General features: G+C 37.2%; 1 protein-coding gene across 10 annotated transcripts in view; it reads right to left on the bottom strand.

Moving 5' to 3' along the window:
* Positions 1 to 15,754, bottom strand: part of TENM3 (teneurin transmembrane protein 3) — a 1,852,170-nt gene that overhangs the window by 59,620 nt on the left and 1,776,796 nt on the right. For all 10 annotated transcript variants that reach the window (XM_078393883.1, XM_078393884.1, XM_078393889.1 and 7 more), the window contains one exon: positions 1,252 to 1,519. In XM_078393883.1, coding sequence (XP_078250009.1) covers positions 1,252 to 1,519 — 268 coding nt within the window. The remainder of the gene's footprint in view (positions 1 to 1,251; positions 1,520 to 15,754) is intronic.

Below are 15,754 nucleotides of genomic sequence, written 5' to 3'. Positions count from 1 at the left end.
AACCCCAAGGTGGCTACCTGGGATTGAACTTGGGTCGTGAGCAAAGTTTTAGCTGCACTACTGAAGTTTAATCACTGTGCCACAGGTGATAAATCCATGTGCCATCTTTTGGAAGACTATTATAGATTCTGACCTTGTGATATTCTATAAATGTGTGGTTTGTGACACCACTGCATAGAGGCCACTGCCTTTAAAGTACCGCTCTTTGCCTTTTTTTATTGCTACAGTGTAATACTGCTGTTCCTGGGATACAGTTTTGAAACAAAACAACTGTAGCCAACAATGATATGGTCAAAAAAAAAAAAAGAAAGAAAGAAAGAAAAAGAAAAAGAAACTGTTGAGTCTCCTGAACAGAAGGAACTTCCAATTTGTGAATATAGTTTGCTAACGGAAGAACTCTTCCTATGAGTGCAACACCTTTCTTGATTATGTGAAAAAGGCAAGTGCAAATCGTATTTGACAGAGATTTCACCTGAGCACTGTTAGCTTAAACTGCTTTTTGCTGCTAAAAAGATCTCAGAGCAATTTTATCCCAAGGCAGTGTTAGCTAAAAGGAGAAAAAGCCATTTTCAAATTTCATCAAATTCTGTGTAAGTAGAGCTGCTGCAGCTATGAGCTCTGCAGAGTGGCAGGTACTTCAAGTGTTGCGAGTCCCAGATTTTTCCTGTTTTCAGCTCTAGCAATTAATTAAGGAGCAGATTTTAATCCTCCAAGGAAGGTTCTTTCAATTAATTGTACTGAATGTATTTTAAAACTCTTATGTGCAGAGGGCATATAGATGCTCCCACAAAATACTTTAAAGGTCTTGTGTTGTAGAAAAACACCAGACATTTAATAGCAATTTAAAGTAATTAATATCACCGTAGGTTTTTTTTCCCCAAAAGCACCACAAGCACTGTAATATTCTTCTGGCAAAAGAAAACGCAGTTAGTGTGGTTTTTAACTCAAAGTATTCTGCCTCAGAGCTGACAATCAACACAACAATGTATGCCCCATTATTTCCAGATATTAGTTTACTCAGATGTCCTAATTACAAATGAAATATAATCCATTCATTTGTGATCTGTCCTTTTCAGAGTATACTGTTTGTACCAAAATGTTTACATTCATCCTGTCCATCCTACTACAATATTCTTTTATATCTTCCTTATTTAAAAATTCATTAAAAATTCATAGTGATCAGTGTCACTGTGTTTTCTAGAAAATAGCAACCAACAAACAAGCAAATACCGAACAACAAATAAAACCTACCAACAGCTTCAGATAAACCATAGACCTTTTGGTTATATGCATCAGTTTTATCCCATATGAATGTGTAAGCCAAATTTGGGGATGCAGGGAACCATTTTTGGAAAAGTCTTCCCACCACCGCCACCATGAGATGAACTTTCATTAAGTTAAATGGTATCACCGACTGTGTCATGGTGATCTTAAGAACAGATTTGTACCCTGCAGCTCTGGAGCTTAAATATGACAATTTCAAATCAGTTCCTGGGATTGTGGTTTCCTCATGTAGTACCTAAAATACAGAACAAAAATGGACACATTAATCTGAACTTGCTACTGCTTTACTGTATATTATTAATTAGTAGATATATCAGAGCTTTAGAAATAACACGATTTTTTGAGAAAAAAATAAAACACTTGAGGTCTCATTATCAAAACATCTGAAGTATGATCTCCAGTTTTGTTAGGCTGAATATATTAAACTGTTTTCATAAATATAGCCCCTACTGCAATGCTTCCATAATTTGAGAAATAAAGGTAATCCCCAAAATTCCATACAAAACACTGTGATTTGAGTTCTTTAAAAGATAACATCTAGTTCCTATGGAGCAATTTTGGCTTCCTACAGTTTGAAAGCCCTGAGAATAAGCATTACTGCAGGCTCAGATATTTCACCCTTACTTTGTCTTTTGCATGCTAGCTTTAGTGCTCTGTTCCTGGTTGGTTTAAATGAGAATTTATACTAGCTAGAATCTTAAGCCAGTTTTATCCTGGTTTAAGATTCTGGTTAGTAAATCAAATAGGACTAGAAGCATTGGTTATTATTGGAGACGGGAGGGATAAGAGAAAACTGTGTGAGTTTATCGCCCATTTCTTGCCTCTTCAACCATGAGGTCGGCATCATTACTTGCGAAATAGCCCAATTTATCTGAAACAAAAGCAGACTTGGAGAATCATGGGTAAATATGGCTTGCAGATGTGCTGCTTAAAACAAATGAGAACTTTGCAGTGATTCGTTTATTAAGTAAAATAGTATGGCACCTCTTTTGGAATGTGCATGCACCTACAAAACTGTCATAACCCTAACAGTAAGACTAGTATAAGAATATAGCAAGAATTGTTACATTCTGGCAGCAAGAAGTTTGAAAGACCAAGACTTTATTCTCAAAGAAAAAGAAAAAAGCAGTTCTAGCTCATGTTGCATAACTGGAAAAGTCATAATCCACTGTCTCCTCTTTCATCTAGTTTCTCCTCATTTTCCTCTTTTCTTTTTTAACATCTGGTTTAAAAAAATTTATTTAAAACAAAAAGAAAGTGATACAAAACATAGTTTCCATTGTAATTTAAAACCAAGAGGGCAAAAAGCTTTAAATGAATACAACAGAAAATTAAAGAACTGAAATCTAATTCTAAACATTTATATCAAAGTTTCCTCTATCCCCTTGAGAATCAATCATTGGCTGCCACAGGTTAGTAACTTCCTATATTTTCTCTCCAATCTTTCCTTCTCAATAACCCAGGTGTTCATGTTTGTTCCATGTACTAAACCTTATAGACTAAGTTTTACATATGCTGTTTCATCTTGTATTAGTTCTTTGCAATTACAATTCTAACAGCACTTAGAATATCAGAGATAAAAAAAATAATGGGCTAAATGCAGTGAGCACCAAACAGTAGGTCTACTTAAATGACTGGGACGTATATTAGCACTGACATGCTACATTCCATTTATTTCATGGATCTGTTCTGCTTAGAACCAACAACTGGACTTAGCCCAATGTTACCTAATCATCTTAATAAAGTAAGTAAAGTATTAAGGAATACCAAATGCAAAGTTATTCATTTATCTTTCTGTAAACATTTGGCCTACTATGTCATTTACTTACATACAGCTAAAACGAATGGAAATCTAATTCCAATGTTTGTATTTATTGTTCTTATGTATTTTATCTTGCCAACCTTACAGCCAGTAGTTCAGAGGCCAGCTAAATAAAACCAGTTGGAAACTTTATATTATATTATTAACAAGATCTTTAATGAAGATATGAATGAAATAACTTTGGAAATTGCTTTTGTAAGCATATTTCATCATTCATACTAAACGTTATCTTCACTATTTCAGAGAATATTGTTTAACACTTTCTTTCTGAACAATGTTCCTTTGAAAAGTTGGCTTTCATGTGCCTTCATTTTTTAAATGGTCAAGGTATCATTTTCTATTCAATTTCTTACAGAGAATTTATAGGATCCAGAGTTGCATGGAACAGAATTCTATGACCCGGGTTCTCTCAGGGGTGGAATGGGAAGATATGAGTTTCAGTAATTTCCCCTTCCTACATCTGCGGACTCCTATGCATCCTCTCTACAGTACTGTGGCCCCATCCAGAAAAACATGGTGTGTAGGTGTGTGTGTGGCTCTACAGGCTGTAGAAGGAAAACTGGTGAAAATCGCTTCCGTATTTTCTGCCTGAAGAATATGTACTTAGCAGTGAAGCAGTCGATAATATCCTAATTGTAGGTTCCTCCATCTGTCTGTCTGTCTATCTATCTTCCATCCCACCCATCTAGTAGCGAGCCTCTACCACATAATGTGTACATAAAATAAAACTGTCAAAAAAAGAAACATCCCACCCATATAACCCACAAGCATCAGAAACATACAACATAGTAACAGTAATAACATAACCTTAAACAGAAAAAAAATTCAAACAGTCAAATAATAAAGTAATTAAATGGGAAGAAGATTCTCAAAGGCCTTCCTGAAGAGCCATCCATGTTTTTATTTGCCTTCTGAATGCAAGGAGGGTGGGAGCCTGCTGCACCTCCACTGATAATGAGTCCCATAGTGAAATGGGCACCACAGAGAAGACCTGGTTCCTAACTGTAGACTTCTGGGCCTCCCTTGGGGTGCCCACCTGGACCATCAATGATTGGAAGGTGTGGGTGGGACAGGTGGTAGATCTGAGGGAGAGGTGCTCTGCTAGGTAGCAAGGTCAAAAACCATTCAAGGATTTGTACGTCAACATTAACACCTTGAACTTGGCCCAGAAGTAAACCAACAGCCAGTACAAACAGGACAGGGGAAATGTGATTGTGTTTTGAAGCTTCCAATAAAACTCTGGCCGCTGTGTTTTGCACTGCTGAAGCTCCCAAACTTTCTTCAAGGGTAGTCCCATGTGTTTCAATAGTCAATCTTCAAGACTACCAAATCATGAACCTGTCAGGAGTTCAGCCAAAGAAGATCTGGCATCTGAGGGGTTAATTTCAGCTGAGGAAAATGCTGGGCAATTAGAAGCACACACAGCTGAATCACCACCAGATTCTCCTCCCCCAGTAGCCAGAGTGAGAGCTAAACTTCGGCAAAAACTCATGACATGAAGGGCAGAGGATCACATGAATGTTTCCCATAGGAACATCACGTCAACCAGCCCTGAGTTTTAGCAGGATGAAGTGTTTAAATGACTGCTGCTGCTATAAAATCTGCACCCAGAGGCTTGGAAGCGTGTGGAAGCAACAAGTCAATGCTCTGGCTCGCATCTATGCGCCTGCGTATCTTAGAACTTGTTCTCTGGACCCTTGGCTTTCGACTCTGACTTCTGACTACGATTTGTGTTTTGGCTTTGGCATTTTGGTAACTGCTTTGCATCTTCTGGACTTCTGATACCGGACTGGGTTATTGGACTTTTGCCTGTTGAAACCCCCGGGAATGTGACAGAACCAGTGTTATTATGGACCTCCTGTCAAGATAGGGGCAAAAGTGTGCTATTTGCCTAAATTTAAAAAAAAAAAGACCTGGCCACAGTCAAGATTTATTTCTTCATCAAGAGGACCAGATGACTGCTTTTAAAACCAAATGACTACAATCTTATTGGTTAATTATGCCACTGTAATGTAGTCATGTAAACCACAGGACTGATTTATTGCTTGTATCACTCATGCACTTGTTGAACATCAGTTTATGCAAATGAATACATTTGGGCAATGAGTGATATAAGTGGCAACTCACCATTGCAGTTTATATCATTGTACTTACATTGGAGTAAGTGATGAATAGAATTTTAGACATTATTATATCTTTAGGTCAGAATTCAGTGTTACGTATCTGCCCATGGAAGTATCTCTCATGGGTAAAAGTAAAAGGCAGTAAGCCCTTTCTTCCTCCAACCCCCTCATGTACCTTCTAAACCTGCTACGAAGGGCAGAACAATCCTTGTGAGTTGGTTTTTTAGCATCACAGAGGACTATGGGAGAAGAAGAGAAAGTTCTGAGTCTATTGTTAGTTTATTATTGAATCTACCATATAGTATACAAACTGAGCACATTACACTGTACTATTTACTAAGGACATAATACATCAGCAGGAATATCTGTGGAAATATATCTTTAATTTATTTCCTATTTTTAAAACCGATATTCAAAGGCTGTAACCCTATGCCAGGTTTCCTTTCAGCCCATTGAACAAAGTGAGGCTCCCTTCTGATTTGGCATGCACTGCAAATAGATTAGAACATGTAATGAAAACAGATTACATTGCAAACAGATTAATAACTTAAAAATTCCTGTGTATCTCAAAGGCAAGCAAGACTAAAGAGTGCTGAATGCAAGCAACTGTAGGTAGTCTTTGATCAGTGTTGTATGCTCTATCTGGCGGCAGCAATTTAAAACTTGAATGAAACGTTTCCAAGCTCATCTAGATCTTTAAACAACTATAACTATTTGGAGCTGCCAAATATTGAATTTCTACAAGGCTTCTGCAGGCAAGGCTCCCTAATACAAACTTAGAGTTAAGTAAAAAATCTTTCTCTACAAAGAATCCATTTTCATACAATGGCATAATACAAATACACTGTTTAGAACATCCTGTAAAGACTACTTCTTGCTCGATCAAAATTGGTTAATATTATTTGCCATTCTTGTAATATTTATTTATAAGGCTTCTCAAAATAATACATTTTAAAAAACTAATTTTGGGAAAATAGATATCTGAAACTAGGAGCTGATTTTCAAGAAACACACCTTTCCAGACTCTAGAACTCCCTCTCACAGGAGGCCCACCTGGCCCTGTCTTTGCTCTCCTTCAAGAACCAGGTGAAGACCTTTTTCTTCAAGCAAGCTTTCCCTTAATTACTGGCTGCCTGAGTGGGTTCTTAAACATATAGTTTTCTTGTGCCTTTTTGCTTCAGATGTGTTTTGATGTTGCTTCTGTTTATCATATTTTACCGTAGTATTTGTTTGATCCGTTTTAGTATTTGTATACTTAGTTTTAGCTTTAAATGTTGTCTTTGGTTGATATAAACCTCCTTTGGTCCTTCCTTAAGGAGAAAGGCAGGATAGAATGTTTTAAATAAATAAATGAAATAAAATAAATAATATTCTCTGATTACAAGACACTGAAATTATCCCAGGCTGTATCAGGCTAAACAGGGTTACTTGAAAGTGCAGTCTGACACTTAGAACAATCCTTGCATCCACATGCAAATAATATTCTCTGATTAGGAGAAAGCTCTTAATGAATGCAAGTGTCTCAGTGTTATTGTCATTTGTCTCACCTTTTCTAAGAAATTCTTCATGGCCACAAATTGAGCTGTGTAGGATGGAATCAACCTAAGCCTGTACTTCTCTTCTGACAAGCAGATGTTCACTGCCTTACCTCTGATAATTCCTTCACAACTGGTGATGCCAGGGTTTGCAGCTGACATGTGTTTACCACTGAGCCATGGCTTCTCCTTGTTATCTGACTTATATAATCTATTATTATAAATGCAAATCTGTTTATGAATTGTTCATTCACTGCAACTTGCAAGAATCCTTCCCCTCCAATCACTGCCTAAACAAAGAGCTCATAATCTCCTGATTTCTTTCCTCCCTCAAATTATGTACGTTTTGCAAACTTCAAAGCTTTTTAGCTTCAAAGTTTTCAACAGATCTGTTTTCTATAAATATATAATTATTTCATGACTTCAGCATCTACTGTGCTCTTATTATCAAGAACAGTTTTTAATCTTCAATATTAATTCTTGTTTCTTCTTCATTTTTATTCAAGAAAAATGGTAATGGAAAAAATCTGATAAAATCTTACTGGTATTCTATATGATTTCTCAGTCTTAATTTGCTTAATTAGTGTTAAATGAAGTATTCAATGACTATGACAATAGAGTGCTTTTTGCAATTTCAGTCTCCCAGAATTACAATTTGTTGCAAAATCCACACAACTCAGCACACAATAGAGACAGTCTATGATGTCACCTAAAAAGTTGCAAACAATGTCCCTGAATTTCACCCACCAACCACCTGGAAAGCAAATACAAGGAGATGTGACTTTCAAAAATACTTTCTTGACTTGGAAGTAGCGAATGTTTGGATCTTCAGGCATTAGCAAGGTCTGAAGATCCAAACATTGACTGCAATGTCAACCAACCATAACTGGGACTGCCAATAGTGAGGGATGACAGGATTGCATTCCAGTTAGATACAGAGGGTAACATGTTCCCCATGTATTTACGTAAGCAGTTTACTATGAAAATGATCAAAACAGGGATATTATTCACCTTCTTTTTCAAGCTAGATAGCTGCCTCAGGGAAAGTTTCCTCATGGATTCAATATTCACTCCCTTCTCATATCAGAAAAATGCAATGATTGAATCTTCTTTTAAAAGCCTTTCTTTCCAGATAAGAAAGGCAAGATTGGTTTCTGCTGTGCATGAATTAAGACAGTAAATCATCTTTATTTCATTCAGCACTTCCAGCTGTATTTTAAAAATCACATCACTAAAGACTGGAAGCTAAAGTTTTCGTTGTAAAATTTTCTAGAAAGACAATGATAAATCTCCTCTTAAAACTCTGTAAGGCCTCTAAGATAGAAAATGCACAAATTTTGGAAATGGAGGTGCATCTTTTAGAAGATCAACATCAACCTCATAACCTTCAGATGTGTACTACTACAAATCCAATCATCCCTAGCTTGTGTATCTATTCAGGAAGACTTAAAGCAGCTGGAAACAAACCTGAAGTTGGCTTAGCCCCCACCCCCCAACATAGTTCCTCCAACTGCCTTGTGCTGTTCTAAGATGAGCTTGTGGACAGGAGACATCAAGGAAAGGCCTGTACTTCTTAGCATCACTCCAAGTTAAGGGTTCTCCCGACACACACAGAGAGAGATTTGTGAGTTCTATATTTGGTGGAGCTACCATAATAAGAGAACAATCATGATAGAAATTTAAATATCAGATTTTGTTGGTGATTTAAATAGCCGCCTAGAGTGGTCCTCACATGACCAGATAGGCGGGATATAAATAAAATAAATAAAAAATAAATACAATTTAAAAAAATATATTGTGATTTAAACCGATTTGATTTAAAAATCATTAATTTTTATCCACCATGCTGCAGATAAAGGTAAGGGCTCTATTCATCAGCTTTATTCACCAAAACCATATCTTTTTGTCCCCTTTGATGAAACAAAGATAAAGTTCTCTTTTCTGTCTCAGGATACAACTAGACAGTAAAGTTGTCCTAAGCTAGATCAGGCTAAACAGAATTACTTGAACGTGCAGTCTGAGACTTAGAACAATCTTTGCATCCACATGCAAAGATTGGGTGATTTCAGGACAGGAAGCCACACTACACCTCAAAACAACTCTATTTAGCTCTTTCATCTCTCTTAGTCTCCAAGCTGCTGCTGTGTGCCCCCCCCCCGATTTATTACCAAGTGACATATTATTGTTTTGATTTGCCATTGAAGTGAAACAATACTGGATGGTAAAAGAAAAAGGAAAGAAAGAAATATGGATTTAAAAAATAATTTCTTTGATTCAGAAGTAGGGAATGTTTGGATCTTCAGATATTGTTAGACTGCAACATCAACCAATCTTAACCAGCAACACCAGCAGCGAGGCATGACAGGGTTGCATCTCAGCTAGATACAGAGGGTAACGTGTTTCCCATCCCTGTTTCTATTTTCTCCTCCCCCTTCACTTTCTGTGTCCCTCTATGGGGAGTGGGGGGGGGGAAGAAGGATTTTATTCATTGGCAAGTGATATCATTTTATTGGTTTGCAACCAAAATGAAATAGCACTGTATTGTAAAGAGAGAGAGAAATTGCCCTCCACATCCTCTCTTGTCAGCTCCTCTGCATCGAGCAGGGGAAAGCTGGATTAATATATATATTATTTAATCCAGCTTTCCCCTGCTCGATGCAGACTTGTCTGCTAATGACACAGCACTCAATTATTCAGGGAACACCTACCAGCTCCATTTTGGTTCAATAGTGGTGATTACATGTGTGAGAAATCAAATTAAAACGGAGCAACCTTACCAATGCTAAAAAAACAGTAGCCCTACCAGGGACCCAAAGAGGTGTGGGTAGACATGAATAAAGATTCGGCTGGTTCAAGACCGCCTGTTCAGCATGTAGTTACTGTAAAATGGAGTAAACCAGCCTGCTCCCAAAGCAGTGCAAACACAAGATAAAGCCCCATCTGATTACCCCCTTAGCTAATCTCACCTACTTGACCCCCAACAGCTTCAGCATTGCTTGTGTAAAGACAGAAAAAATAAGAACAATAAAGAACTTTCCACAATAATAAATATATAGAAATTACGTATAATGTTTTGCTAGGAAGAATTTTCAAGATCATATTCATTAATGGCCGTGCCCAGGAGTCATAATAAACTGCAGAACAGCAGGAACCTTAATTTATTGGGGATGAACAGCATGTTTGTGCATGTAGTGCTCCTATTCACACGGGCAGCAGGTTAAAAGAACTATAGACCTATATTTACTGGGAAATCTGAACCAAACAACAGGCAGCATTCTATCAAGAAGCCAGAACAAGTATCCAGGATTTATTTCCTGGTTTGTTTTGCTGCTGTGTTTTGGGGAAAACAACATAGAATGCTGGTTACTGCACAATAAGCACATTTCTGCAGTTACTGGTCAGCATGCACCAAAACAATGCATATTGTCAAAAAGACAGAACTGGTTCCCTAGGTTAGTATGATATCTGAATGTTCTTAGCATCTGTTACAAGACCACAAGATGTGATTCAATATGATATACTTTAGGGGAGGGACTGGCAAATGATGAAGATTCCACCTTCTCAATCATTTATCAGCACAGATACCAGTTTGGCTAAAATGTCATCAGCATATGTGAGTAAGAATGATGTGAATGGGTCAGAAGGATGATATTTATTATGCAAGAGTCAGTCATGCCCTAAACAAAAACAAAGAATTGTGGGTTAGTTCCTGAAAAATTGCAAGTGGAAAGGAGTAGATGGAATGGGAATGTCCTCTCCTTCCTCTTCCCTGAAAAGCCTTCGTAAAGGAGACTGGACAAGGTACGGGTGCAAAATGCCTTTGCAATCTTTTTGGCCATTATATCCTTCCAAGTCCTACCTCACATTGTTCAAGAGACAACCTCTGACTCTGGAAATGTTTTGGGGAAGTACAGAGGAGAAGGGGTCAGGAAACATGGTTCTCACACTATATATGAATATTTGAGCAATGATTTCTATCTTTCTAAAACATTATTCAGATTCATTGCAAGAAAAATTAGATTCTAATGTTTAATCTCAGACTGTTTCTGACAGAAAGGGCAGAAAAAAGTTTTTACATCTGTGGCTTGTAATGAATATCTCTCTAAAATTCAAGAAAAAAGAATCTGCAAGGTTAAAGGACACACCCCACCTTTTCAGAACAACTGTTCCCATTAGATTTGGCCATGGGCCATATCTGCTGGAGATAGACATATGGGTATGCATGCAACAATGGTGCAGTAAATAACATTATGAATTCAGGAAGCAATAGATAAGCCATTGTCAACTGATACTGGCTTCAAACTCATTTTACTGCGCTTTGCAAGCTTTTTGGTGATTTATACAACCAAAGAAGATATGAAAAAAGTAAATGCTTTCCTGCTCCCCTGCTGAACCATCAATGACATGTTTAATTACATTTTTGGAAAAATAAAGCAAGCAGGCATGTTGGCACAGAAGATTTCACTAAATCCTAATAGTACTGTATATTAATTCACTGAAAGATTAATCACAAGGAAGTCTACTTTTACAATATACAGTAACCAGATTCAGTTAAGGCAGTTATTTCAGAAACTGACCTTTCTGCAAATAATACCGGTGTCTCTGAAGCTATAATCTTTATGGGATTCACATCCCAAATGTTATACTTGTACCCAGTGTTACTTTTATTTTTAAAGAGTGAAATTGAAGAAGGGCACCCAAGAGAATTCAAATGTATCATATATCAAATCAGTTTTCAAACTACTGCTATTTTCTTGCATTTACCATGGCTTATTCAGTCATACAAACTTCAAATTAAAGATGTGCATTCTATTTCAGAAATGTTTTGAATTTACAGAAGAATGCCATATTCAAATAATTTTAATATGTCTGAAACTCAATTTGATAGTTCGGAATACAGTATCTTTAATAATAATTCCTAACATTTGAAATCTCATTTACTCCTATAGATTAGAGAGCAAAAGACTAGATTTCTGCTTGCTAGAGGAAGAAGTAAAAGTGAAAGATATCAGACAACCTGTAGTGGTTTTTTTTTTTTTTTTTTTTTTTGAGAAATGAAACTTAAAGGCACCTAGGGTGGGGGGAGAGAACATGGTGTGTCCTGATTGAGATTGCTATGGGTTTCCCAAGGACATGGAACTGGGGCAAGAACAATCTGTAAATGATGGCTCTCTGCACCAATAAAATCTAGTAGCAGGCACAAACACCATCTGTATTTTTTTCACATTGGTTCTTTCCAATTGAAATGTAAGCATAGCTGCTTATAAAGCGTCCAAGCATTTGCTATTAGCATAGACTCTAGTGGAAACCTGCACTGCAGCAGTTTTCTCTGTGTTCTTTTCTGAGACCTCACACTTATATTCTCCACATCTCTTTGTATATTGTTTACTTAATATAGTTAGTAATAAGATTTAGGATTAGTAGATTCATAGATTAATATGTTACACATCAACAGGAAAATATTATATTAGGTTTAGGCCCCTTTGGGACAGGGGAATAAGATTTTGCTCTACATAGGGAGAGATATTCAGTTAACTGTGTGTGTGTGTTTTTGTGGGTCTCTGTGATTTTCATTGGAGGGGTTTGTGTTCTGCTGTAGCAGAATCAGACACTGTTCTTATTTGGGTAGAGTCTGCAGGCAACAAGAAATTTGAGTGTGGTAGAAGAAGTAAGCACTTGAGAAAGACTGCAAGAATCTGTTCCCACAGGAGCAGGTTCTACTGAGAGGGGCGGGAGAGGGAAAGGAAAAACACAATCTACAACTGCTATTATAAGTCCTCCAAACAAAATCTGTCATCCAGCTGCTCTGTTCAGCAATGACACTATGAAACAGTAGCAGTCCTGTGTGTGGGGGAGAGAGAGAAGCCTCTGGTTCAAGGTGGGACAGATATGAGTGAACCTCGGACATATTCTAGCAATGTTTTTGTGCAATCCAGCCAGGGAAAGGGGCCAAAAAAGATGGTGAAGAAGGCACTTTTCTCCCAAAGAGCTGATGTGCTAGAGAAGGACAAGGAAGGGCATTAGTACTCCAACTGACCCTTTTTGAGCAAGTAGCAGTACTGTGGCTTTTGTGGTTTGAAAAGAGATATATGAACAGCACCAGACATTGCCTTCCATATAATGCCATGCAGTTCCATCATAGTCAAAGAAAGTTTTATTCACAGCTTCATTTCCCAGCAAATCTCTCCTGTGCAAACCAGAAGTGTGGTTGGACAGAACTCCCCTTAAAGTACATACACATCTAATGTGATGGAGGAGGAGGCTGAAGAGACTTAGGTGAGCGCTATTTCAGATGTATGTGACACTGAAATTACTCCTGTCATTCCTGCACTTGCCCCACCAGTTACCAAAACTAGTACAGTGGTGCCTCGATTTACCGCCATAATTGGTTCCAGAAGATGGACGTTACTCGAAATGGTTGTAGGTTGAAGCATCATTTCCCATAGGAATGCACTGAAATGCAATTAATCTTCTTTTTACTATATTGTCTAATCTGGCCCAACCACAGACTTCCAACAACAGAAAAACATCACTGATGCTTCTCTGCAAAGAAAATGTCTCAAGTGTGACATCACTGCCCTCCCTTAAATTTACTTAGACACGATGACAGGTAGCAATGCCTTTTCATTGCTAGATGTAAGAACTGCTGGTCTGCAACCTTTATAAGGCACACATACAATCTTATTTCCTTCTCTTATATCATCCCTCAAGGTATGCAAATCCATTGGTGCCATGTGCAAACCTTTATACTATTTTCCATACAACATTTGTAACATAGTGTATTCCCAGAGAAAATACATTAAAATATTATGTACTCACAATGAAATTAGTGAAGAAAGGAATCTCACTTAGCTATGGAAAATTAAGGCCAAATTAGACTGATGTTAAGTGTATCTTTACATTTCGTGGATATACTTAAAAAACAAACAACATAAATAGCATCTGTTGAGGGGGTGATAATTACTGGGATTATAACAGTTAGGGATGATAAAACTTAATCCTTCTCTTCCCTGGTACAGACCTGATAACATCACTCTTCTGAAGACTACTGTACTACAACGAAATTCCCCATTAATACTGGTATAGTTTTACAAGGTTAAGAGCTATACTGGCTATCAACCTGATAGAAGGCAACAAAACATTTAAATACTGTATTTGCATGCAGAAATGTCGTATTGCCATGTCAAAGCTTCCACTGAGCAGAAAGTCCTACCAGCAGAGCAATGTGGGATTGCAACAGTTTGTGCAAGTACTGGTGTTGAAAAAGCAGTGATCATCATGAAGAAGTTACCCTTCACTTGTGCAGTGGCGACACTGGTGCAAACAGTGAAATTCTGTGTTACTATGCTGTGAGACTCTTCACCAAGCAGACACTCATTTCCACCTTTTCCCAGAAACCCTATCTTCCTTATGCATTTTTCTTTTGATTCTGCTATGTACTTAGTTTTGATGCACAATTGCACAGGCAGACAGTGCACAGAAGCAAAAAGGAAGCTTTGAATTCACAGCTAATCTGGAACCCTGGCATCCTATGCCAATGCAGCAGAATGCCGCTAACTCATGTTAATGGAATTATTGGAACTAGGAGGAAACTCCTCAAAGAAATAAGTCCTAAAAATATCTGCATACGCATTATCTATAGAAGTCCTACTTGATATTTTTTTTGGAAAAAAATTACATGGAGAGCTTCTAGGAATATGAATATATAATACCCTGAACCTGTACAGACATTTCAAGAGAAGTAAATCTAGTGAACAATTAGGTTTAATATTCTAATATCTGCATCTGAGATTAAACTCAACCCTTCTGGTTTATATATTGTTTTAGACATGGATAATGTCTACTTCCAAAGGTAAGATTTATGCACATGTAAGAAGTGTATGGGTGGAGAAAAAGTCCCTTGCTTATTTTTTCCACAAACCACTTACAGTGTTGCCTCGCTTGACGATGTTAATTCGTTCCATTGAAACACATTGAAAACCGTTCAATCGTTCCAATAGGCTGAATACCTGCTTGTCCAGCAAAGATCCTCCATATGGCGGTCACTTTCAGTGCCTTTAAAGCGAGGAACCCGTCCTAGAAAACAGCGGGGGGCCATTTTCTTCAGCTGGTGCCCATTCTGAAACCCGACGATCAGCTGTTTGCTGATCGTCGTAAAGCAAAAATTGGTTCCTGAAGCAGGGAACCGAGCATCGCACAGCGAAAAAACCCCATTTAAAACATCAATGTAAAGCGGATTTATCATAGAGTGGGGTAATCGTCCAGCGGGTCACAACTGTATTTGTTATGTGTATTATGGTGCTACCATACATACATCACCAAAATCTACTTGTTTTAGTGCAATTTAAATAAAATTAAGGTATAAATCTAACTTTCCTCCTTCCACAGTTCTTTCTTTACTATTTCTGTAAATTATTAATTTTAATTGTTTATAGATATGAATTTAAGACATTTCATCAGCTACTGCCAAAAAATCAAAGCTATGTTGCCGTGAGTAGTATTTTGAAACTAATTTTTTATCTCATCTGCAGTATCTAAAGACAGAGGAATAGCAGGGACAGATAAAACTGGATTCTGCTTAATTATTCTGTGTTTCACTTTAGGCTTTCAGTCTACATAAACGAATGACTATATTTCACCCACTTCCACAATGTTAATGGAATAAGATCATGATTAGATTAAAATACAGATTTTAAAGATTGTTTTAATTCACTGTAATAAGATCACATAACAGTTCTTAAATTCACATTAATTTATGACACTGGATTTTGTAATATACTATATGACATGTATTTCAATATAGTATACTTAAAAAGCCTTATATTTCTTAACATCACTCATTTCAAATTACTCCTCTTATAACGGATGTATCTTAAGCAATCATTTTTTTATAACCTGAAGAGCATTTCAGATACCATACTGTATTTAGTTTCCAGAGTAAAATAGAGATAGCCAAGGAAAGGTCATAATTACAAGGAACTAGAGATGGG

The sequence above is a fragment of the Pogona vitticeps genome, chromosome 5 (genome assembly GCF_051106095.1).
Source record: "Pogona vitticeps strain Pit_001003342236 chromosome 5, PviZW2.1, whole genome shotgun sequence".
NCBI classification, from domain to species: Eukaryota; Metazoa; Chordata; class Lepidosauria; order Squamata; family Agamidae; genus Pogona; species Pogona vitticeps.
Note: the sequence above shows the minus strand (reverse complement) of the source record. Positions and strands in the feature narration are given on the sequence as shown.